Source organism: Nomascus leucogenys, chromosome X (genome assembly GCF_006542625.1).
Source record: "Nomascus leucogenys isolate Asia chromosome X, Asia_NLE_v1, whole genome shotgun sequence".
NCBI classification, from domain to species: Eukaryota; Metazoa; Chordata; class Mammalia; order Primates; family Hylobatidae; genus Nomascus; species Nomascus leucogenys.
This window is the reverse complement of record NC_044406.1, coordinates 116,016,313-116,041,661: the sequence shown is the minus strand read 5'-3', so window position 1 is coordinate 116,041,661 and position 25,349 is coordinate 116,016,313. Positions and strand designations below refer to the sequence as shown.

The following is a 25,349-nucleotide window of genomic DNA, read 5'->3' as shown; positions in this document are numbered from 1 at the left end:
TTATAGATATGCTAGAGAAATAGGAAAATCTCTTAGTTATAGAAAACCAAATTAAATGCTTTGGGATCAGTGTTCCAGAATTTGAAGTGGCTTCCAGTAATGAGGAAGTGAGATGAAGATAAATTGACACTGGCATAGCATGGATGCTATTTAAAATCTAAAGAAGAGAATACTCTGTTTTATATAGCAGGAAAAACTTTTTAGAACAAGATTTGGCAGAGCTTGAAAATTCACATCAAGATAGGGGGTGGTAGATTTGAAAAGATGAAGAGAGTGTTACTGTGTTTTGGAATATTTGCCTAAACTTTGAAAGATATCTTTCAAAGGTTATCTTTATTACTTGCAGTAATACGATTCTTGGTTGTATAGGCAGCAGAGCTGGACTAGTAGTACATGTTCTTCCAAACAGATGACCCGTTATTGCTACTTTGATGTAATTGCAAGAAGTTATAAAATTTCAAGTTAAACTAAGCCTTCTTTATATTTCTAGGTTTGCCAGTTTAGATCATCAACATTTTCTGATGTAGAAGCTCATTTTAGAGCAGCCCATGAAAACACTAAGAACTTGCTATGTCCATTTTGCCTCAAAGTTAGTAAAATGGCAACCCCCTACATGAATCATTACATGAAGCATCAGGTGAGATTAAGCAGTTCTTATTTGTTCATGTTGTCTTAGTGAAAAGATATAGATCTATATGTATAGATCTATAGCTACATCTATATCTATCTATAACTTAGAACATTGGTTAGATATGTTCTGGACAGAAAGCAAAGTTGTTCTGAATGACACAATTTATAATTTATGCTGAATAACTTGTGAAACTTTCACTTATTTTCCTTGCTTGCTTTCTGGTGACACTGAGAATCATAAATAGTCAAAGTTCTGAAAGATAGCTAGAAATAGGAACCCCAAAGTGGAGGAAAAAACAGAAGATTCATGAAATATGTAGGTTAGATATTTTAGGACCTAAGGGTGGTGGGACTGGGGATGATTTTGAAGGTGCTTATCAAGAGCAGGAAAAAGAATAAGTTTGAATGGAGGAACATAAGATTAAGGACTCATAACCTTGTATTTTCCTCTTTCTCTTGAAATCTTATTTCTACTTTCTAGCCCACTTTTTATTATGAGACATGTGGTTGTCATCAGTGACCCAGAATTGACTTTTGTAGCAGCCAGTAACAAAGGAAACAGCAAGAACACTTATGACCAGATATGTGAACTATACCAGAGAACTATATTTAGGTTATAACTTACTTTGTGACTTTTGCCAGTTCTGCTATATAATTTCTGGGATACCAGTATTGGTGCTTGCATCTTTCCTTTGAATTCTGATTTTATGCTTACTGATTCTTTTCCTCAATTAGAGCATCCTGTGGGCTGAAAACTTTGATGAAACAGTGGGCCTATTCTTGAGTGTTTGAAACAGCAATAGTGCTTTTGCCAAAATCAGAAGTCAATGGATTTACTAAGTCTGGTCGTGTAATCAAGTTTTGCCTCCTCACTGATCAGCTCATTACATTTTCTTAGTATTGATTGCATTGTCTCGGCAAGTTCATTCAGTACTGGCACTAATGTGGCCCTTGATTGTAGTCATTGGATGATCATAAAATCAACTTGTAGTTGTTAATTGGAAAAAAAGTCATAAAAATAGAATTTCCAAACACATTCAGATTACCTGTGTTATGACTTGGATGGTATCAGTGTCTTTTTTTTTTTTTTTTTTTTGTATCCTGGTAGGCCATCTCACCCTTAAAAACCTTTGGCAAAATCTTTCTAGGGTTTCCACCAATAGTGTTCACTCAGATGTTAATAAGTGTTCCCCTCTTAACTTGTTTCTGGTGAAAGAAATTTAGTGAATGGCTGGATATACAAAATTCATAGGGGTGTTTTTTGTTTATTTTTAACAACAAGATTTTTCAGAGCTTTTAATATGCTGATACTGTAAATCTCTAAGCAAGGGACATAGTATGTAATAGTCCTCAAACATTTTTAACCTTTGAGCCCTGTATTTGCACAATACCTAGTAACATTTCTTGAGGTATAGAGTTTGGGAAACACTATTCTTGGTGGTCTGTATTTCATTTTTTGGCCTTCAATTTTGAAAAGAAGAATGGAACATAAAGCAGTATCTCTGACTGTCTAATTATGGGTTTTTTAACATAATTCTTTCCCCTGTGCTTTACTAAGCTCCAGAGTGATATAGATGTAGATTTGAAGGGAGTGATAACATGCTTAGAAAGGTAAGAAAGACATAGTGAACCCACTTTGTGAGCTGTGTCTTATAATTGGTTTATCTGATCTGTAGTCATTCTTCATACCCTAAGTTGTATGCCTTAACTTGCTTTATGTATTGGAAAGAGTTACCCAACAGGTCTGAGCTGCTCAAATATTGCACAATTTCAGAAGTGCCTGCTTGTATAACTGGCCCTTGGCTAAATCTTGGAAATTGAGTTCCTAAAATGTTCTCTGTGTTATTAACTGATAAGAGTGTTTTACATGCCTGGAACCTTGAGCCATGTTGTACCAGTTAGTCAAGAAAATTCACACAAAAAAATACGGTTATGGTGACCACCTGCTTTTCTTGCAGTGGGAGGAGTCGTCTGAAAATTTGGTGGCTTACCTTCATAAAAAACCTAAGCTCTTAGACTCGAGAGCTTTCCCATCAAGCAACACTTTACACATGTTGCTGCAGTTCATTGCTGAGGGATTATATACATGTTGCTGCAGTTCATTGCTGAGGGATTAAGTGTGTCCTCTGTGACTCCGTTGGAATAGAGCTCTTAGAAGTTGGCGCCTGGTAATCCTCTAGAAGCTATCCAGTACACCGTTTTCCTTTATTAATCCTGCTCTGTACCCTTACACTGTAATAAAACATAGCTGTGAGTATAACACTAAGTCCTATCGATCCTTCTGCTGAATCATCACATCTGGGAGTAGTCTGAGGGACCACCGAGGTGCCACAGGTGCTGTCTTAGTCTGTTTGAGCTACTATAACATGCTATTATACCATTGACTGGGAAGCTTAAACAACAAGCACTTATTTCTCTCTGTTTTATAGAGGCTGTAAAGTCCAAGATCAGGGCACCAGCAGTTCAGTGTCTGATGAGGACCTGCTCCCTTGTTCATAGATGGCCATATTCTCACTGTGTCTTCACATGGGGGAAGGGGTGGAGAGGGCTCTCTAGGGTCCCTTTTATAAGGACACTAATCCCATTTATGACAGCTCCACCATCATAATCTAATTACTTTCCAAAGGCTCCACCTCCCAATACTATTACATTGAAAATTAGGATTTCGCCATATGAATTGGGGGCGGAGGGGACACAAGCATTCAGTCCATTTCAGGTGCTGAATTTTTTTGTTAAGTTTGGAGTACCTAAAGAGTAAACAGTCAGCAGTGAAGAGGTAAGATTCTGTTGATAAGAAGGATCATCAGACTTCTCTGAAGGTATTTGCAGTTTGCATAATTATTCACAAAAGACTCAAAAACCTGAGCTGACCAATATTATAAGCTTATAATTGAGATGGCATTAGTGTAATTTTATATAAGAATTATTGACTCTATGGTTTATTTTATTCTTTTTGAAAACTTTGATTGCAACTTTTTCCTAAAAATAATATATTATTATGTCTTGAGTGATTTTGGAGTTAGCAATGCAGTTTATACATTTTTTAACAAAGGACAAAAGACTCCACATGTGTTAAATATCCTCGTTAGCTCTTTAATAATAGCAGTAAGCAGTTAACATGTAATAATCACTTACCATTTGACAGCCACTGGTGCTTTTACATGCATTATCTTGTTTAATCTTCACAGCCACCCTATGAGGCAGGTATATGATTGTTTCCATTTTATAGATGAGGAAACAAAGCTTTATAGAAAGTAATTTGCCCAGTGTCACATTCCCTAATAAATGGTGGAGCCCAAAATTGATTTATAGCCCAAGCTTCCACCGCAGACTCATACTCCACATTGACATTAGGTCTAAAGGCAGAAATTACAGATAGTTACCCTTGAAAATCCCTCAGATTGGCCAAGTGCAGTGGCTCATGCCTGTAATCCCAGTACTTTGGGAGGTCAAGGCAGGCGGATCACCTGAGGCCAGGAGTTTGAGACTAGCCTGGCCAACATGGTGAAACCCTGTCTCTACTAAAAATAAAAAAAAATAGCTGGGTGTGGTGGTGCATGCCTGTAATCCCAGCTACTCGGGAGGCTGAGGGGGGAGAATCGCATGAACCCGGGAGGCAGAGGTTATAGTGAGCCAAGATCATGCCACTGCACTCCAGCCTGGGAGACAGAGCAAGACTCCGTCTCAAAAGAAAAAAAATTCCTCATATCACCCAAAAACTATATAGTATGCATGTCAAGAAGTTCAACACTTAACTTTTTCTGTACCCTTGGAACAAGTTACTGTTTCTTTGGTTAAACATTATTTTAAAAATGTATTAGTTGGGCACGGTGGCTCACGCCTGTAATCCCAGCTCTTTGGGAGGCCGAGGAGGGTGGATCACTTGAGGTCAGGAGTTCGAGACCAGCCTGGCCCCATCTCTAAAAATACAAAATTAGCCGGGTGTGGTGGCAGGCACCTGTAATCCCAGCTACCTGGGAGGCTGAGACAGGAGAACTGCTTGAACCCAGGAGACGGAGGTTGCAGTGAGCCGAGGTCATGCCATTGCACTCCAGCCTGGGCAACAAAAGCAAAACTGTATCTCAAAAAACAAAAAAAAAGTGTCATCCGTGATCATTAGCACAATGCAGGCATACATACATAAGAGGGATATGCAGGACTCGAGTCCAATTAAGGGAATAGTAGATTAATGTCTCCCATCTTGGGGCTCTGGACAAATAAATACTCATTGAATGAAATGGCAGACACTTTGAACTAGTTAAATTGTGCCTGCTGCTCATTTGTACTGTCAGTCTCTTGCCTCACTTTATTTCTTTATTTAACAAATATTTGAGTGCCTAATATATGCCAAGGACTGTTTTAGGTACTGGGGATATAGAAGTAAGCAAAGCAAGGTTTGTACTCACCGAAATAATGCATCATGGTAGAGAAGGGTGTGTGTGTGTGTGTGTGTGTGTGTGTGTGTGTGTGTGTGTGTGGTGTCTGAATGTATATGTATGCCAGCTGATGGTAAGTACCATGGGAAGAAAATAGAGGTAGATAGGGAGTGCCAGGGCTCAGGTGAAGGAGTGGTTTCTGTTTTTTAAATGGTGTGGTCAAAGAGGGCTTCTCCAAAGGGAATAAAAGAGTAAGTCATGTGGCTTACTCATCTGGGAAAGAATGTTCCAGGTAGAGGGAATAATAGGTAGGCAGTGAGGTGAACATATACCTAGGATATTCAAGGAAGAGCAAGGAGGCCAGTGTGGCTGGAGCACAGGAAACAAGTGAGAGGAAAAGTAGTAGGAGATGAAGTTGTGGCAATAGAATGTAAGCCAGATCATTTGAGGACTTGTAAGCCAGAGTCAGGATTCTGGAGTGTTATGGAAAGCCATTTGGAGGGTTTAACCATGTGAAAGATCTGTAACATTTTAAGATCACTCTGACAGCTATGGGAAGAACAGACTGTAGAAGGAGAAAGGATGGAAATAGAAGATAGGAGGCTATTGCAAGAGTCCTTGTAAGTGGCTCAGACAAGTATAGTAGCAGTGATTGGAGGTGATGAGAAATTGAAAGATTATAAGTGTTTTTTTATTAAGGTATCACTGACAGGTTTTATTAATTTGTTGAATGTGGGATGTAAGAGAAAGAGAAGAGTTAAGAGTGACCAAGTATTTTTTGTCCTGAGCAGCTGCAAGAATTTAGATCCCATATACTGAGATATTGGGAAGAGTAGGGAAGGAACAGATTTTGTGCCCTTCCCCACTCAGGATGAATGAGAGGAATCTAGAGTTCAACTTTTTGTCCATGTTGATTTGAAATACCTGTTAGACATCAAGAGATGTCAAGTAGGTGGTGGGTGGATGCTATTTAAAGCCATGAAACTGGATGAGGTATAGGTATAGGTAGAGAAAAAATTTGTGGGAACTGTACTCTGCGGGAACATTCTGTCCATCATCTTAATTTGCTGTCTGTTACTTGGCTGAGATTTTCTTCTTTCCCCTTCTCTCTTGAGCACCTACAGGTAAATCTTTGTGTTTACTGTACCTGTGGTATGATCCAGTACACCACACTTCTAAAATAGTCTGAAGATCAAACTAAAATAGTAATGCAAACACCTTATCTTTATATGTTGCTTTGAACTTTGTAAAGAGCTTTTATTCAGCAAATGTCTTTTATGCACCAATAACTACTAGATACTTCATACATGTTACCTCATTTGGTTTTCCTAAATGATTGTTTGTGTTTTATATGCAAATAATGATGAGCTGGTGGAGATACATCTTTAAAGAAAGCTTTCTTTTGTATTTGTATGTTGTTCTAAATTTATAATAAATATAAAATATATTTTAATTAATGAGAACATATGCATAAATATTGCAGTTGTATAGTAGAAAGAACACTAACCAGCTATGGGCAAGTGCAAATTTCTCTTGGGTCCCATTTCCCATTGGTAAAATAATAATGGGACTAGGTTTGAGGAAGGATGTAGTCAAGCATTCTCAAACAATAGATTGGGATCCATTCTTATTTATGCCTCTGCAATCAGTATAGAACTTTTCCAATTTAAATCTAATTATATACTTTTTATGTTTGATCCTTATATGGTAACTAATGCTTTTGAAACTCAGATACTAACACAAGGAGTACTTTTAAATAATAGATCATTTTGAATTGTCTGTGGTGGGAGATGGTAAAATTCTGGTTGTAAATTTATTTAGATTTTAGAATAAAGAGCAATTTCAGCTCCTAGGATTTGTGGTTCGTGGTGGAAGTTATTATATCTAATATTTTCTGTAAACAGAAAAAAGGAGTTCATCGTTGCCCAAAATGCAGACTACAATTTTTGACCAGCAAGGAGAAAGCTGAACATAAGGCACAGCATCGTACATTTATAAAGCCTAAAGAACTAGAGGGATTGCCTCCTGGAACAAAAGTGAGTTTGTGAGGGAGTTTTTGGTGGTATTTTGCACATTCTATTAAATTTTTTTTTTATTATGGATAGAAGGAATAAGATCTAGTGTTAGAAAGCTCACTAGGGCAACTGTAGTTAACAGTAATTTATTGTATATTTCAAAATAACTAAAAGAGTGGAATTGGAATGTTCCTAACACAAATAAATGATAAATACTTGAGGTGATGGATACCCCAGTTACCCTGATTTGATCATTACGTATTGTATGCTCGTATCAAAATATCACATGCACCCCAAAAGTGAGTTTTAAATATGCTGTATTTTTAACATTTTGTATGATAATAGAAACAAACTACTGCCTGGTTTATCTAGTGAATATAATATTAAAATTGACCTCTGATTGTTATTAAGACTTTAATTTTAGATTTTATCATTCTTATGCTTGTAAAGAAAAACTTCTAACCATTTTTTTTTTTAGTTGATTGACGTGGTTTGTTGGAGGGGTATTTCTAGTGCAACTAGATTGTAGACTAAGTTGGCAGGTCGTTTCAATGTTCTGTAGGCTGTTTTTGAGCTATTCCAGTTGTCAGTGTGTATATCTTTTTCAAAGTTGCTAGACTGTAAGATATTTAAGATCAGGAATTATATTTAATTTATCTTTGTGTCCCCAGCATCTGTCATAGTGCCTTAAATGCCGTAGGTTTGTTGAAGTTAGTATTACTAATCTACTCTCAGAGAAGCAAGTTTTGCTCCTGGATAGCATAGCATTGCTGTTTTTCATGAGCAAGCACACATCAGACTACAAATTTCTTTCTCCTTGTTTGCCTTATATACATATGTTTTCTCTGACTTTTTTTTTTTTTTTTTTTTTTTTTTTTGAGACAGAGTCTCACTGTATCCCTCAGGCTGGAGTGCAGTGGCGCGATCTCAGCTTACTGCAGCCTCCGCCTCCCGGGTTCAAGTGATTCTCGTGCCTCAGTCTCCCAAGTAGTTGGGATTACAAGCATGCAGCATGATGTCAAGCTAATTGTTTGTATTTTTAATAGAGACCGGGTTTCGCCAACATGGCCAGGCTAGTCTCAAACTCCTGGCCTCAAGTGATCTGCCCGCTTCGGCCTCCCAGAGTGTGGGGTTACAGGCATGAGCCACCACGCCTGGCCCTCTGACTTCTTTACATAAAGTTAGCTCTTGAATATTTTCTCCAGTGAATAGATAGATAATCCAAGGTGAGATAATCCCTAAACTTTGTATTTCACTTTGAGTACATACTTTTGAATGCGAGTATGTCTGCTATTTAAATTAACAAAAATAATATAAAACAATTATCTGAATATCTAGCGTAAGATAAACCATCTGGCATCCTTCCGTGCAATCCATTTGTTCCATGTTGGTATTAGACATGCAGAATATTAATGTAGGCAGTGCAATCCTCTCTCACATCTTCCCTTATTAATAAGATACCAATAGTAATGATAATATTGATAATAATGATACTATATGTCTTATAGCACTTTAGAATTAAGTGTTCAGTGTGTCTTTCCATACATTTTATTATTTAACCTATGCGGTGATCCAGTGAGGTAGACAAGGCAGGTATTATCCCCATATTAGAGATGAAGAGGCTCAGAGAGGCTAAATTCCTTACTCAAGGTCATGTAGCTAGGAAGAGGTAGTACTAAGATTCTTAAACTCAGGTCTTTTGACTTCTACTCTAGTGCTTTCAAAACATGTATTTTCTTTTTGCAAGCTAACAAGTTCTACTTCAGTGCTTTTCTATACCACATATATTTCATAGGACTTCATAGAAGCTGTTCTTCAAGTACGTGGGGGGGAGTGTAATCAAATGATTAAAGAGAATGTTAGTGGGTAACTGTTTTCTATTAGTAACCAATAGATACAAACATTTTCTTTTTCCAAATAGTAAATGATAAATTTTATGCTACCATTAAGGAAATTCTGAGCATTATTATAACCACCATGCTGTGTGATGAATTGATATAAGCTCCACCATAACCTTGGAAGCAGAAAGCATGCCCCCGATCCCCCAGGAAGAGGTCACATTTACTGAAAATCTGTTTTATAGTTACCAGAGGGTAACGCAGGCCTTTCCAGAGTTATTATTTCAGGCCTCTATATTACATTTTGACCTCTCTATTTGTGAAAGCCTTTTAGTTAGTTGGGTTTTTTTGTTTGTTTGTTTTTGAGACAGGGGTCTCACTCTGTCACCCAGGTTGGAGTGTAGTGGTGCCATCTTAGCTCACTGCAACCTCTGCCTCCCAGGCTCAAGCGATCCTCCCACCCCAGCCTCCCAAGTAGCTGGGACCACAGGCGGATGTCACCATGCCCAGCTAATTTTGTTGCATTTTTGGTAGAGATGAGTTGCCCAGGCTAGTCTCAAACTCCTGAGCTCAGGCAGTCCACCCACCTTGGCCTCCCAAAGTGCTGGGATTACAGGCATGAGCCACCACACCCAGACCTTTTTAATTCTATGGAAGCATAAAATAGCTATGGAATGTGCTCTTCTGATATTCGTCTAATTTGTACTAACTCCTAATTATTCGTTAATATCTGTTAACATACAACCGTTATCAATATAAAACTAATATTACAACAGTAAGTAAATATCAAGGTAAATTTCATTTAATCAATATGACCATTTAGAATAAGTAGAAGGCTTATCTGATTGTAGTTTATACTTGCCATTTTCAAAATAATGATTTTAACTTTTTATATTGCAGTGGTTTTTTGGTAACAGTGTTATTGAGCTATAATTCATATATCACACAGTTCACCCATTTACAGTGTACACAGTTCAATGGTTTTTAGTATATTCAGATTTGGGCAAACATCACTACAATAAATTTTAAAACATTTTTATCACCCTCAAAAGAAACCCCATACCCTTTAGCATTCACTGTTTCCCCTCCACTAGACCTGTGCAAATTTTAGTCTGCTTTTAGTGTCTATGGATTTTCCTATTCTGGACATTTCATATAAATTGAATCATACAATATGTCATCTTTAGGGACTGGTTTCTTTTGCTTAGCATAATGTTTTGTAGGTTCATTGATATTGTACCATGTTTCAGTACTTCATTCTTTTTTGTGGCTGAGTAATACTCCACTGCATAGATATTCTACATTTTATCCTTTCATCTGTTGGTGGGCATATGGGTTTTTTCCTCTTTTTGGCTATAATGCTGCTGTAAAAATTCATGTACAAGTTTTTGTGTGAACGTATGTTTTCATTTCTCGTGGGTATATACCTCTGAGTAGAATGGCTGAGTCAAATGGTAACTCTTACCTTTAATATTTTGAGAAACTGCCAAACTGTTTTTCTTTTTTTGTTGTTTTGTTATGTTTTGTTTTGTTTTGAGATGGAGTGTCGCTGTGTTGCCCAGGCTGGAGTGCAGTGGTGTGATCTTGGCACACTGCAACTTCCGCCTCCTGGGTTCAAGCAATTTTCCTGCCTCAGCCTCCCGAGTAGCTGGGATTACAGGTACCTGCCACCATGCCTGGCTAATTTTTTGTATTTTTAAAAGAAATGGGGTTTCACCATTTTGGCCAGGCTGGTCTCAAACTCCTGACCTCAAGTGATCCTCCCACCTCGGCCTCCCAAAGTTCAGGGAGTACAGGCCTAAGCCAGCACACCCGGCCTGCCAAACTGTTTTTCATTGTAACTACACTGTTGTGCATTCCCACCAGCAATGTATGAGGGTTCTCATTTCTCTACGTCCTAGCCAATACTTATTATTGTCTGTTTATTATGGCCATTCTGGTTGGTGTGAAGGGGCATCTCATTTGGGATTTCATTTGCATTTCCCTGGTGACTAATGATGTGGACCATCTCTTTGTGTGCTTATTGGCCGTTTGTATATCTTCTTTGAAGAAATGCCTATTCATCTATTTCATCTATTTGCTTGTGCTTTTGGTGTCATATATAAGAAACCATTGCCTAACTCATGCTCACAAGAATTTACTACTGTATTTTCTTCTAAGAGTTTTATAGTTTTACCTTTTAGAATTTGGTCTTTAATACATTTTGAGATAATTTTTGTATATAATATGAGGTAGGGGTTCAAATTCATTCTTTTGCACATGGATATCAGTTTTTCTAGCAGCATTCATCAAGACTATTTTTTGCCCCATTGGAAATGTTTTGGGACCCTTGTCAAAAACCAATTTACCGTAAATGTGATATTTACGGCTTACAATGATACTTTTAATACTAATGCGATGGTTACTTTTCTAAAAATATGTATTGGCTTTGTTTTTATAGGTTACTATTCGAGCTTCACTTGGACCTCACCAGTCAAAATTACCAACTGCACCTTCCGGTTGTGCTCCAGGCACTTCTTTTCTTCAGGTCACACCTCCGACATCTCAAAATACAACTGCTAAAAATCCTAGAAAATCTAATGCCAGTAGATCTAAGACAAGTAAGCCTCATGCAACTACATCCACTGCAAGTAAAGCTAATACAAGTAAGCCAAGGAGACGTATAGCTAAGTCCAAAGCAAAACCCTCTTACAAGCAAAAGCGACAGCGCAACAGAAAAAATAAAATGAGCCTTGCTTTGAAGAACTTAAGGTAATGTCTTTTATTCCTGATATACGATACAAATTTAATCTTAAGTATATAATTTACCATATCACAGAACCCTCTTACACATTTACATGATAATCACTTATCTGGCATAAAGACCAAGCAAATGAGAAAAAGGTACTTTTTACAACTGCTGAGCAGAACTTGAGTCATTGTGTTTATTCTCTAATTTTCATCTTTTACACTAATCTTATATTTTGTGCTTTTATCTTAAGATAGATTAATTGGTTTATTTGATCCCTTTTATTCCAGGGAAATGTTAACTGGTGTTAAATTTTTTACACTTACTCTAGCTTGTTTCAAAGCAAATTTTCAAATTATGAGTCTACTTAAAGATACCAATTTAAACATTTTGGCTTCAGTTAATAAAATGTTAATAAGATTTTCCCCTATTATTTTTGTTTTATAATGTATTTTTATCTTTTTTCTCCATCTCCATAAGGTGTCGTTGGGGAATTCACAAGTGCATTGAATGTCATTCCAAAATAAAAGATTTTGCAAGCCACTTCTCTATATACATCCACTGCAGTTTGTGCAAGTACAATACTAACTGTAACAAAGCCTTTGTAAATCATATGATGAGGTAAGTTAAACATGTAAACTGCCAATCAGAATTTCTATTTGGGTCATTTGTTTTTTGAAAACAGAGTTATCCTATTGAAAGCAAGTTTGTCTCATCAAGGAACTAAAAGGATCTAGCAATAGGGAACTTCTAAGATGTTCCTTGTACTATTTTCCAGCATAGTAACTCATAAAATTACTGGGACAAAAACTCTGAGAACAATTAGACTAATGAAATTAAAATGAGTTTGTTAGGGAAATTTGTTTTTCTATGGGACTTTTTTTTTCTTTCATGTCTTTCAAAAAGTGGTTATTTTTTAACATAAAATGTTAAGTGTTTTCAATATATTTATCAAATAAATATGATCAGCTCTTGCATTCCACATCTGTGGATTCAACCAACTGTAGATAAAAGTGTTTTAAAAAATTATGTCTCTACTGAACATGTACAAACCTTTTTCCCATCATTATTCTCTAAACAATACAGTATAAAACTATGTAATAGCAGTTACATTGTATTAGGCATCATAGGTTCACAAATCTAGAGATGATTTAAAGTATACAGCAGGATATGTATAGTTTATATGCAAGTACTATGCCATTTTATATCAGAGACTTGAGTCTGTGCAGATCTGGATACCTGCAGGAGGTCCTAGAACCAATCCCCCATGGATACAGGGACCCCTGTATATGTAATTTCATGAGTGTTATCCTCTTCAAAGCGATCACTTTAAGAGGCTCCAGGCTTTTTAATGATGCTAAGAACATTATCCTGTCTCTGTCTCCCGCGTCTGTCTGTCCATTTGTCTTTATGATCATCCATCTTTGCATTCATTCAGTGAAACATAAGAGACTGTAGGAATATTCCAGTCATGATGCTACCGTTGGAATTCCTTTTCATGCATTGATTCAACTTAATTTGAGCACCTATGATCTACTCTACACAAGGGAAAGACTTCAGAGCCCCCCTTACTTTCATTTGAACCTCATTCATAGGGGCTTGCTTTATTCCTTCAGAATGGATTTTATTTTAAATAACCAAAAAGTGTCCAGATATAAATATAAGTTCATTATTCTAATTAAGATATTTCCATTTATTTTCAGTTAGAAATAAGATATAACTAGCCAGGCACAATGGCTCATGCCTGTAATCCCAGCACTTTAAGAGGCCAAGGAGGGAGGATTGCTTGAGCCTAGGAGTTCAAGACCAGCCTGGGCAACATAGCAAGACCTCATTTCTATTTTTAAAAAAAGAAATAGGTATAACCAATAAAAGTGGTTTTCTTGCAGATTATAACAAGACTTCTATATTATTTTCTGTTCATAATCAGCTACCACTTTGAAGGATTCACTCACATTTTTTGATGGCTTCAGCACCTGGCTTGCAGGGTTTTTTTTTCTCTTTGGTGGTCAGCCTGACCTTATGATACCTTTACTTCTTCAGTGCTAGCACTTTACATCCCTTTCTGCTTTGTTGTATCCCCTTTCTTAACACCATCCCATTTTACCTCATTGTAGACAATACTTATTTGGAATTCTCATTACCCCATGACTTTCAGAGTCTTGACCCCTTTTTCTAGTCCAGTAGTATCAATTCAATTTTGTAGCCAACCACGCCCTCAAGGTCTTCTGTTTGGAATGCTGCTTTGTTTCTGTCCTAAAATCCTTTATATCTTCAGGCATGCTTAGTCTTGCTATCTTTGCATCTTTCATCCTTTTTGGTGTATCCCTATGCTCAGTTCTAGACTACCACACCATACTTGATTCAGTCAGCTCTGAATTCATCAAATCTTTAATTTGGTCCTGCCCTTTTAAAAATACCGCTTTGTTTTTGTTTTGTTTTGTTTTGAGACGGAGTCTTGCTCTGTCATCCAGGCTGGAGTGCAGTGGCATGATCTCGGCTCACTGCAAGCTCCACCTCCTGGGTTCATGCCATTCTGCTGCCTCAGCCTCACCAGCAGCTGGGACTATAGGCACACGCTGCCACACCTGGCTAATTTTTTTTTTTTTTTTTGTATCTGTAGTAGAGATGGGGTTTCACCATGTTAGCCAGGATGGTCTCGATCTCCTGACCTCATGATCCGCCCACCTGGGCCTCCCAAAGTTCTGGGATTACAGGTGTGAGCCACCACGCCCGGCCAAAAATAGGGCTTTGCTTTTTTCTACATCTGTCAGATTTTATTCTAGTCCCTCAGTTGTTAACCTTGCCTAATAATTACTCAGAGGTCATACTTTTTGTTTTTCTCAAGATTAACTTTTTCCTGTCTCAAGGTTTTTTTTCCTTCAGACATTAATCTCAAAAAACAGACATGTCCCATTTTTTTTAAGTTAACCCTGTTTGTCATCTCTTGCATTTCCTCCACGCTCTTATTTCATTATTTTGGACCTTCAGTTCATCTCTTTCTCTCTACCACATTCATTGTGTCTGTAGATATTTTCAGGCATGTTTTTAGGATGAGGAAGATCTGCCCTTACTTTGCATGTTTTCTTGTTCTCCATTTACCACCAACATTTATAAAGAGTATTCTTTACTAGCCTGTTTGTCATTTTTTGACTCTTTGTGATTTGAGTGTCACCCCACCACCCCCCCCCCCACCTACATACAGCTAAAGCTTCTCCTTTAAGGGTTGTCAGTCATATCCTAACCACTAGATGTACTCATTATTTTTCATTCTTACTCCTCTATGACTTCTTCAGAGTATTTGATATTTTTGATCACTTACTTTTGGAACTCTTCTCAACTTCTGTTAAACTGTTACCACCGTTTTTCTTCTTTCCTTTTGGCTACTCCTCCTGTATATAATTTTCTTTTCTCCCTTCAACTGTTCTTGTTCTCTTATAATCCCTTTCTTGGTACCTTAACCATTCTTGAGGTTTTATCTTTTACCTTTCAACTGTAAATCCTCTGATTTCAAAGCTGAGTTTCCCTGAGACCCAACTGTTTGTTTCTAACTAGGATTCAAACCACTTTTACTTCAATACCCTTTAAGCTCAGTCTGTTTCAGGGCATCATTTGCATAAACATGAAGCACCAGCTAGAAATAATTTACTATCCCAAGTTTCTGAAGCCCATGGAGTTCTCTTGATCTGCCACTATACATCCTAGCTTCCAGAGAGTCCACCTTTTGCAGTTTACCAGTTTGCCTCTTCCACTACTACAGTGGTTCTGCACCTACACCCCAGTTTCTCTAAAGCAGACCCTAGCCAACCCTTCCCCCAGTACACTGCCGTGAGTAATGTTGTTCTCTTATTCTGTGCTAAACACTTGGCTGCCCTAGTGAGGCTTTAATTCTGCCACTAATTTATAGAGGATTAAACTGGAAAATATTTTTGGCATTACTTAAACCCATGTGTCATTCCGTCCTCCCTTCTCCCATTTTCCATAGACTCACCAACTGTCTTGTAGAACCTTCAGCCCCATTCTATCCCCGAACATTCCCAATTGACCTAAAGTTACCTTCATAACATTTCCTAATTTCTAGTGAGCCCCTGTACTGTCATCACAAACACTGAGCTCTTACTCATCATTAACCTCATCTAGAACTGAAAGCTTCCGCTTCTACTCTTCTAAGGGCCTCGTAGGTCCCTTTGCTTTTCCCCTACTTGCAAGGGTACACTGTTTCCCTCATTGGTTCAGGTACCTCCCTCTGAATGGTGCACCCTCACTCCTACTCGGTGTGGGCTTTTGTCATAGGTTTGAGTTCTGTATGTTCAGAGGCTTAATTTTCTCAGAGGTTGAGTACCTTTATTCCCAGGCTATGCCAACTCTATTGTGAGAAGACAGGCCCTCAAAATTGATCTGTCTTCCCCAATGTATAGGCTCTTCATATTCAGTATTTAAGGTAGTTTTTTCTTATTCTTGATTATTCTCTGGAATGCCCCTCTCCTTCCTCTCATTTCACCCTCTGTGAAGTATCTGATCAGCACAGCCATTCATAGGAATCATTCCTTTCTTTGAGTTCCGTAACATTCTGCTCTTCTGCCTCACATGTGTCTCTATTATCTCTTTGAGAGAGAAGCTCTTTCTTTGTATTCACCATGGTGCCTATTCTGAGGATATTTTCTTGGAATTACAGCTAGCCAGAATCTTTATTTTCCCGTGCATATCTAGTAAGCTGGTGATGGTTACCTTGTGTCTGAGGGTAACTGTTGACCTGCTGTGTTGGGTCTGTCAGTGCAAGATAGGGCTAGTGCTTCTCAAACTAGCTTGCATAAGAATCAGCTGGAAAACTTGGGAAAACAGATTTCTGGGCCCCACTGCCAGAGATTAGTTCACTATGTTTGCAGTAAGGCCTGAAACTTTGTATTTTTAACAAGCTTCTAGGTGATGCTGATGATGCTGGTCCATGGACCACACTTTGAGTAATACTGTGCTAGGCTAATCCTGGCTAATTTTGCCTGGTTTTCTTTTTTTTTTTTTTTTTTTTTTGAGAGGGAGTCTCGCTCTGTCACCCAGGCTGGAGTGCAATGGCGCGATCTCGGCTCACTGCTAGCTCCGCCTCCTGGGTTCACGCCATTCTCCTGCCTCAGCCTCTCCGAGTAGCTGGGACTACAGGCGCCCGCCACCACTGCCTGGTTTTCTAACACAGGAAAGCTTTCATTATCATTTTAAAGGGAGGCATAAAAGCTATTAACATTGGCTGTGAAGCTAGATCAGTGGTTTTCTGATCTGTGTGTAGGAGAAGCATTGTTTTAATTCATGAGCTCTGCTTCTCTTAATTTGCTGTCTTTGAAAGTTCTCCTGGTAGTTGCAAAGGACTCTTTAAATGTTTCATGTTTATTGAATTAGGCAATGGCTTTTATCTCAAGTAGTGTTTACTTCCAGGATCATTCTGATTATCCCCCTCCCCAAACATATTAAGATTAAAATGTAATAAATAATTATTATTCTCCAGCCTGGGTGACAGAGCAAGACTCTGAAACAAAAAATAATTATTATTATAACAATTTCTATCATAGCAAAATACATTATCAAATATCTTTTAAATTGTTCTTACTCTTAATAATTAAAAAACTTTAATTTGACGCTGCATTTTTAACTCAAGCATTGTTTTTAGTAATGGCGAGGTACTGATCATCTAAGAAAACTCTCAGGGAAATATGTCGTTAGAAAATATACAGGTAAAGTGGAATGTAAGTTAAAATTTTTGAATTAAAGAGAGATGACTGTCTTCGTCCATTCAGGCTGCTACAACAAAATATAGACTGGGTAGCTTATAAACAACAGAAATTTATTTCTCACAGTTCTGGAGGCTGGAAAGTCCACGATCAAGGTGCCGGCAGATTCGGTGTCTGGGTGAGGGCCCATTCCTCATAGACAGCACCTTCTCACTGCGTCCTCACATGGTGGAAGGGGCACACTGGCTCTCTAGGATCTCTTTTATAAGTGCACTAATCTTGTAAGGGCTCTGCCCTCATGACCTAATCACCTCCCAAAGGCCCCACCTCTTAATACCATCACTTTGGGGGTTAAGATTTTAACATATGAATTTTGGGGTGACACAAAAATTCAGATTATAGCTATAACCAACAGACTTTTATTATTTAGATCATGATCTTTTATTCAAAACTAAGAAATTAAGCGTTGGCTTGAAATGTGGTCATAAAATTAATATGGTGTTGTATAATAAAATTAATAAAATCTTGTTTGTCTCGTGTTTCTCCAGCTCTCATAGCAACCATCCAGGTAAACGGTTTTGTATTTTCAAGAAGCATTCAGGAACTCTCAGGTAATCATTGATTTTTTTTCTTTCAATTGAAATATTGCAGTAATTTTTTTAAACCTGATGTTGGAGTGCCTACTTTGGAAATGATAGAGTTCTGTTTATTATGTCCTTGGACCAAAGTTGGAGGGATAGCCTATCATCTCTGACTAAACTCTGTAGTGCCAAGCATTAATATGAAACCTTCATGCATTTGCATTTGTAAAATAACAAAAATAAGGTTCTCCAACCATATCTGAATAGAAGTAAGTTTATGAAAATACCATAATACTTGAAATCAATATATAGCCTTCATAATTGTTAATGTTTTTAGAATTAAAGTATATAACTTGTTTACTATACAGAAAAAAATGGATAAATATCTTTTTTCTTTTTTTATTAATTTTTTTTTGCACACAAAACAAACATTTTCTAAAAATACATACAAACAAAAAGATGCATATCAAACATATTAGGAAGGTTGCACATGGGAAGATGGGGAATAGAAATGGGGGGTGGGAATTAAAGAAAATAAATGAGAGAGGGACTTTGTATGGATCAATGATAATAACTCAATCCTCTGTTTGACAAAGAAGAAGGAGAAGGAAGAGGGAGAAAAAGAAAGAAAAATGGATAAATATTTCTAAAGGCATTGATAATTACCATTGGTTACACCACACACATTTAGCTCAGAATCAACTAAACATCTGTTTTTTTACATGATTTTGATATCTTTTGACTCCATCTTCCTTTGTTAATTATTTTGCTCATGTTAACAGATGTTTGCCAGGCACACAGTACCTGGCACATAGTAGGCACTTGGTGAATATTTGTTGAATAAGTTAATGTATCTGTTGAAAATGAATTATGTGGATAATGTTGGACCAACAGCTCATAGAGGAAATTTTTATTGTATTTTCAAAACATACTCATGTTAGGCCAGGTGCAGTGGCTCACACCTGTAATCCTAGCACTTTGGGAGGCTGAGGCGGGTGGATCACCTGAGGTCAGGAGTTCGAGATCAGCCTGGCGAACATGGCGAAACCCTGTCTCTACTAAAAATACCAAAATTAGCCGGGCATGGTGGCAGGCACCTGTAATCCCAGCTACTTGGGAGGCTGAGGCAGGAGAATCGCTTGAACCCGGAGGGCAGAGGTTGCAGTGAGCCGAGATTGCACCTCTTAACTCCAGCCTGTGCAAAAGAGCAAAGCTCCATCTAAAAAAAAAAAAAAATTATGCTATTTTTAAAGCATTGAATTCGAGGAATTAGAAAAGAGTAAAATATATTAGGTGTTACCTTTACTTAAAAATGCTTATAAGAATGAAAAGAGATTTAATTCTAAAGATGAGACTTCGATTTGATTTTTACCACATTATGGTCAAGCTCAATTGTATGCTTGGTGTTTAAATTAACTGTATGATTTGAAAGATCTGAGGTGCTTTTTTTTTCAACTTGAGTGGATCTCACATCTAAATAGAAAATTGGTCAAATTCTGTGTATGGGTCGGGTGCAGTGGCTCACACCTGTAATCCCAGCACTTTGGGAAGCCAAGGCGGGTGGACCACTTGAGGCCAGGAGTTCAGGACCAGCCTGGCCAACATGATGAAACCCTATCTCTACTAAAAATACAAAAATTTGCCGGGCGTGGTGGTGCATGCCTGTCATCCCAGCTACTCGGGAGGCTGAGGCACGAGAATTGCTTGAACCTGGAAGGCGGAGGTTGCAGTGAGCCAAGATTGTGCCACTATACCCCAGCGTGGGCCACAGTGAGACTCAGTCTCAAAAAATTAAAAAAAAAAAAAATCTGTATGGACATAGCATTTTGTATTTCTATAAACAATTTTTTCATAATTACTATTTTGTTAAAATGAAATATTGTTTAGCTATTTATTGTGCACCTATCGTGTATTAACACAACGTAGGAAGTCCTATACAGATGACCGTGATGAAGAAGAAGGCTTGTACCAACCTTCAAGGAATGTACAATTTATTAAAGGGATATGGATATAAGGTGTGAACATAAATAACTACAGTAATTCAAAGAGGTTTCTAGTAAGTGCAGTGAGAGATACAGATTTCAAAGGGGAGAGAAGTTTCTACTTATAAGAAGAGGCACAAGGGCATACTAGTTGGAAGAAATAACATGAATAAAAGTTCAGAAAGGAAAATGCAGAAACTATACACATTCTCCTGAATCACAATGAATAACTAGGAGTAAAATTTGGATGAAGCACAAAGTTCATATGGCATAGTATTATATTAAGATCAAAGTTGGCCAGGCGCGGTGGCTCACGCCTGTAATCCCAGCACTTTGGGAGGCTGAGGTGGGTGGATCATCTGAGGTCAGGAATTCGAGACCAACCTGGCCAACATGGCAAAAGCCCATCTCTACTAAAAATACAAAAAAAAATTAGCCAGGCATGGTGGTGTGCGCCTGTAATCGCAGCTACTCGGAGGCTGAGGCAAGAGAATCACTTGAACCCGGGAGGTGGAGGTTACAGTGAGCCGAGATTGCGCCACTGCACTCCAGCCTGGGTGACAGAGTGGGACTCCATTCCAAAAGTAAAAAAAGATCAGTCTGGGGAGATAGTTTTGAACTTAAATGCAGATTTTTGAATCCTTGAAAACAAGGCTAGGGAGTTTGGGCTTAATTTTCATTTGGAAGACATTGGGGAAGCCACTGATGTTTTGAGTAGAATCAAGGGTGCTGAAGGAAGATCACTTTGGAGGAGTATACAAGATGAGTTGTAGCTGCATGAGACACATAGGCTGGTTAAGGCTATTGTAGTGGTTAAGACTTACTTAATAATGCCCTGGGCTAAGGTGGTGGGGTGGTATCACATCATGTTTAAGAGCATGGGCTTGAGAATCAAAGGGCTCCATTTCCAACCTGATCCTGGCCTCGGTAGATTACTGAAACTAATTCTGTCCTCTTGAAAAAGGTAATAATTATAGCACCTATCTCTTTGGGTTGCCATAAGATTTAGATCAGACAGTAATGTCTAAAACCCTCAGACTGGCATAGAGTAAGTACTCAATAAATCATTAACATCATAAAACGTTTGAAACACTGAATGTTTTATGTAAGAAGAAAGATAACTACAAATTTGAACCTCAGTATTAGGGAAATGGCATCATAAGAGAGACTTTCCCCCTAAATTTCATGGGGAAAGCACATGATTCCAGTTTTATGAAGATAATTTTTGATGTGCAGGAGTTCTGGCTAGGTGTAAATCCACAACACGTTGTTAAAACTAGAGAAGTAGCCGGGCACGGTGGCTCACACCTATAATCCCAGCACTTTGGGAGGTCGAGGCGGGTGGATCACGAGGTCAGGAGATAGAGACCATCCTGGCTAACACGGTGAAACCCCGTCTCTACTAAAAAATACAAAAAATTAGCCAGGCCCACGTGGTGGCAGGCGCCTGTAGTCCCAGCTACTTGGGAGGCTGAGGCAGGAGAATGGCATGAACCCGGGAGATGGAGCTTGCAGTGAGCCAAGATTGTGCCACTGCACTCCAGCCTGGGTGACAGAGCGAGACTCCATCTCAAAAAAAAAAAAAAAAAACCTAGAGAAGTCAGTCCAAGGTATTCCAAGGTATACCACTGGTTTCCTACAGAGGTGAAATATTTAAGTTTAAAGTATCTGATGAACTTCAAAAGTATATGTATGCTTTGTTAATAAACTGATAATGATAATTACAGGATTTTAAAACCTTCACATTTCTTTTCTAATTTTATCCTCATTTGACTAAGATACTAGATTGCAGAATCCACAGACTACCTTTTTTGTTTACTGTTATACCTACAATACCTAGTAGTACAGTGTGGGTGAAGAGGGTTCTCAGCAAATGTATATTTATATATTTCAGTGAATAAATATTACATCCTTGCTTTTTAAGTAATAACTTGCACACATTAAGTTGTTAAGGGAGACTAGGCTTTGAGTCTCTTGATGCCTAGCTTTCAGCAACAAGTTGAGAGGTGACAATTTATAAAAAGCACTAAATGTTAGCGTAATTTGAATATGGCGATGCCATTTCCTTTTCCTTTTTTTTTTTTTTTTTTTTTTTACATAGTCTCGCGGCTGGAGTGCAGTGGCACAAACTTGGCTCACTGCAACCTCCGCCTCCTGGGTTCAAGCAATTCTCCTGTCTCAGCCTCCTGAGTAGCTGAGAGGAGCTGGGGCTACAGACTCACGCCATGATGCCCGGCTAATTTTTGTATTTTTAGTAGAGATGAGGTTTCACCGTATTGGTCAGGCTGGTCTCGAACTCCTGACTTCAGGTGATCCATCCACCTCTGCCTCCCAAGGTGCTGGGATTACAGGTGTGAGCCACCGCGCCCGGCCAGCGATGCCATTTTCTAGAGAACCATTTTAAATATACCAAGTTTATATAACAAAATTGGAAAATGACGGTTGTGGAGACTAAAATGTAAATCAAGTTAGTACATGGAAAAATAATTATTGAGCTCATATGGATTTCCATAAATGATAAGAATATTTCTTACTGTCTTCTTTTTTTTCATAGGGGCATTACTCTAGTGTGCCTTAAATGTGATTTCCTAGCTGATTCTTCTGGCTTAGACCGTATGGCTAAACACTTAAGTCAACGTAAAACTCATACTTGCCAAGTTATAATAGAGAATGGTACGTATATATAATTGTTTCTTTGATTCTCTGATACTTATTTCAGTATTTTTGATCGGACACCATATGGACCCATGTATTAAATTGATAGTCTCACTCTTCATATATGCTATTGTAAATGTAAAACTCTTGATTTCAGTTTCCGAAAGTACCTCAACTTCTGAACCCACTTCTGGGTAAGTTTAATTTTCCTTCAGTGCATTTTGCTTTGATGGACTGTAGCACTGTTGTATTTTTTAATGTATCATTAATATTAATATAAATGAAAAATATTAAAGTTTTTTTTTTTTTTTAAAGCTGCTCATTGAAATAGATTCCTACTCCATGGAGTTCGTGCAGCCTGGTGCAAGACAAGTTGGAAGTTCCTAAGTTCAAAGTTCTGAAGTATTTTCTCACACAAAGGCAGTTAAACAGCCAAGTTCATGACACTAGCTCTCATTATTCAGCTCTTTTCAGCTTTCAGATGCCACTACATTGTTATTCCACCTTATCTTTGTGTCAGGTTAACATATCTTAACATATTTTTTCTCCAGTTGGCTCTCTCCAAAAATACCTTCTGTTTTTCTCTGCTATACTTGACTTGCCTTCAGAATATTACATTCCAGATAATATGACTGTTCATCTTTTTCTGTCTGTTTTGTCTGCTTTCTTAATTTCTTATAAGTCTTACATGTTTAGGTCAGATAACCATTTTTTCTTCGTTCCTTGTTCATTACTGTTCTATTTTTCATATTTTTCAAATGAAGAAGCAACACATAAGTTTCAAAAAATATCCAGGGTACTCCTGGACAGTGTCACCTTTTGATGGACACAACTGATACCTGTTCTTTCTTTCCAAGAAATGTGAATTATTTGACTGTGAGACCTCCTCTAGTTTGTGGCCTTCAGAAATCAGATCTTGGGGAGAGTCCCTTCCTACCTGACTGACCTCCCATAAGGCTGATGCTGATTTGGCCAGAGATGACCTCAAGGCCCACTAAATAGAGCACAACTTCCCACTGGGGGCTTTGGCTTTTGATCTTAAGCTTATGGGTCGATTCTAACCAAGAAAAGTCCATGAGATCACTGCTTCAACGTCCAGGTTGACGTTTAACCATTTTGGCTGCTGCTCTTTAATTTTCCTCTAGCAGGCATGCAGTCCAAGGAATATCAAAATTCTGATTGTATGGGAACCAAGGTTACTTTCTTGTTCTTAGATAAAGAAAATTTCTACTATTACAGTTCCCAAAGACACAGTTGTTCATGTTATTTAAAGTTTTATCCAGTATTCTAGGAATTTTCAGCAATACTAATATTCTCATTTTTAAACATTTTTTACATTTTATTTTGTTTTATTTTGGTAGCTTGGTTTTATATTGTTTTTAGATCAGTGCTTCAACATCCAGGTTGACGTTTAACCATTTTGGCTGCTGTTCTTTAATCTTCCTCTAGCAGGCATGCAGTCCAAGGAATATCAAAATTCTGTTTGTATTGGGAACCAAGGTTACTTTCTTGTTTTTGGAAAAACAAAATTTCTACAATTAGAGTTCCCAAAGTCAGTTATTCATGTTTTCATTTAAAGTTTTATCCAATATTCTAGGAATTTTCAGCAATACTGATATTCACTTTATTTTTTTTTTCTTTTTTTAAGACAGAGTCTTGCTCTGTCACCCAGGCTGGAGTGCAGTGGCACGATCTTGGCTCATTGCAAGCTCCACCTCCTGGGTTCACGCCATTCTCCTGCCTCAGTCTCCCGAGTACCTGGGATGACAGGCGCCTGCCACCACGCCCGGCTAATTTTTAATTTTTTGTAGAGACGGGGTTTCACCATGTTAGCCAGGATGGTCTCGATCTCCTGACCTCATGATCCACCCGCCTCGGCCTCCCAAAGTGCCGGGATTATAGGTGTGAGCCACTGCGCCCGGCTGATATTCACATTTTTAAACATTTTTTTAAATTTTATTTTGGTAGCTTGGTTTTATATTGTTCTTAAATTTATTTTACTCTGTTTTTTTTTTTTCTGTCACTTGTTTGTCCCAGATTCATGAAATTTGCTGATGTCCATTTTATGTCTACTTTTGAACTCTTCTCTTTGTTTTGTTCTTATTACAAACTCCAAGACATTTCTTAGAATTGTCTACAGATTTCGTGTAGCTACTTATTGGTAGCTTCTTAATTTCATACTTGTCCAGACCATTAGACATTATTACATGCTCTATCTTGGGCCTATCATTAACATTAGCTTAGGGATTCTGATTTCAAAGACATAAAGAATTGGCAAAACTCTTCTTACAGACCTTAAAACAAGTTTTAAAGTTACATTTCTATACATCTAATACATAATACCTTCTTAGCCATTAATGTAATTCCTCTGGATAAAGATAATATATTCAAAATATATTGGGACCAAAAAATGCACTTGTTTCTTGCTCATATATATATAGATGTATATTTTTTTTAATTTGTTGTTTGTTTATTTTGGTTACATTGAATACAGATTTGCTGAACCGTTTTGATGTTATTTTTTTAATAAAATTTGTATTGTTAAAGTGCCTTGGAAATTTCTAATAAATAACTTCATATAAAAGCTATCATATAACTATAGGAGCATTGCTTTGCTCCTAGTTCCGTGGAGCCTCATTGCTTGACCTGCAGACTGAAAGCTTTATCTGCTGAGCACATCTTGTACCTTTTCCTCCAGCACAGTTAAGAGCAAACTATTTACACTTTACTAATTTCTTGAGCAGCTATCAAAAGCCCCCTTTGTGATCTCAATAATCATGAAGGTGGGCAGGCTCTGAAGTCGTTTGACTCAATATGGGTGTTTTTT

The 25,349-nt window shown here is 37.8% G+C and overlaps 1 protein-coding gene across 1 annotated transcript in view; it reads left to right on the top strand.

Moving 5' to 3' along the window:
* The window catches only part of ZNF280C (zinc finger protein 280C), a 66,255-nt gene extending 41,145 nt beyond the window's left edge, over positions 1–25,110 (top strand). Inside the window, exons 12-19 of the mRNA XM_030807403.1 lie at positions 491–637; positions 6,911–7,042; positions 11,300–11,610; positions 12,068–12,208; positions 17,853–17,915; positions 22,422–22,540; positions 22,680–22,716; positions 22,838–25,110. Coding sequence (XP_030663263.1) covers positions 491–637; positions 6,911–7,042; positions 11,300–11,610; positions 12,068–12,208; positions 17,853–17,915; positions 22,422–22,540; positions 22,680–22,716; positions 22,838–22,853 — 966 coding nt within the window. The 3' untranslated portion in view covers positions 22,854–25,110. The remainder of the gene's footprint in view (positions 1–490; positions 638–6,910; positions 7,043–11,299; positions 11,611–12,067; positions 12,209–17,852; positions 17,916–22,421; positions 22,541–22,679; positions 22,717–22,837) is intronic.
* Positions 25,111–25,349: the final 239 nt, after the last annotated feature.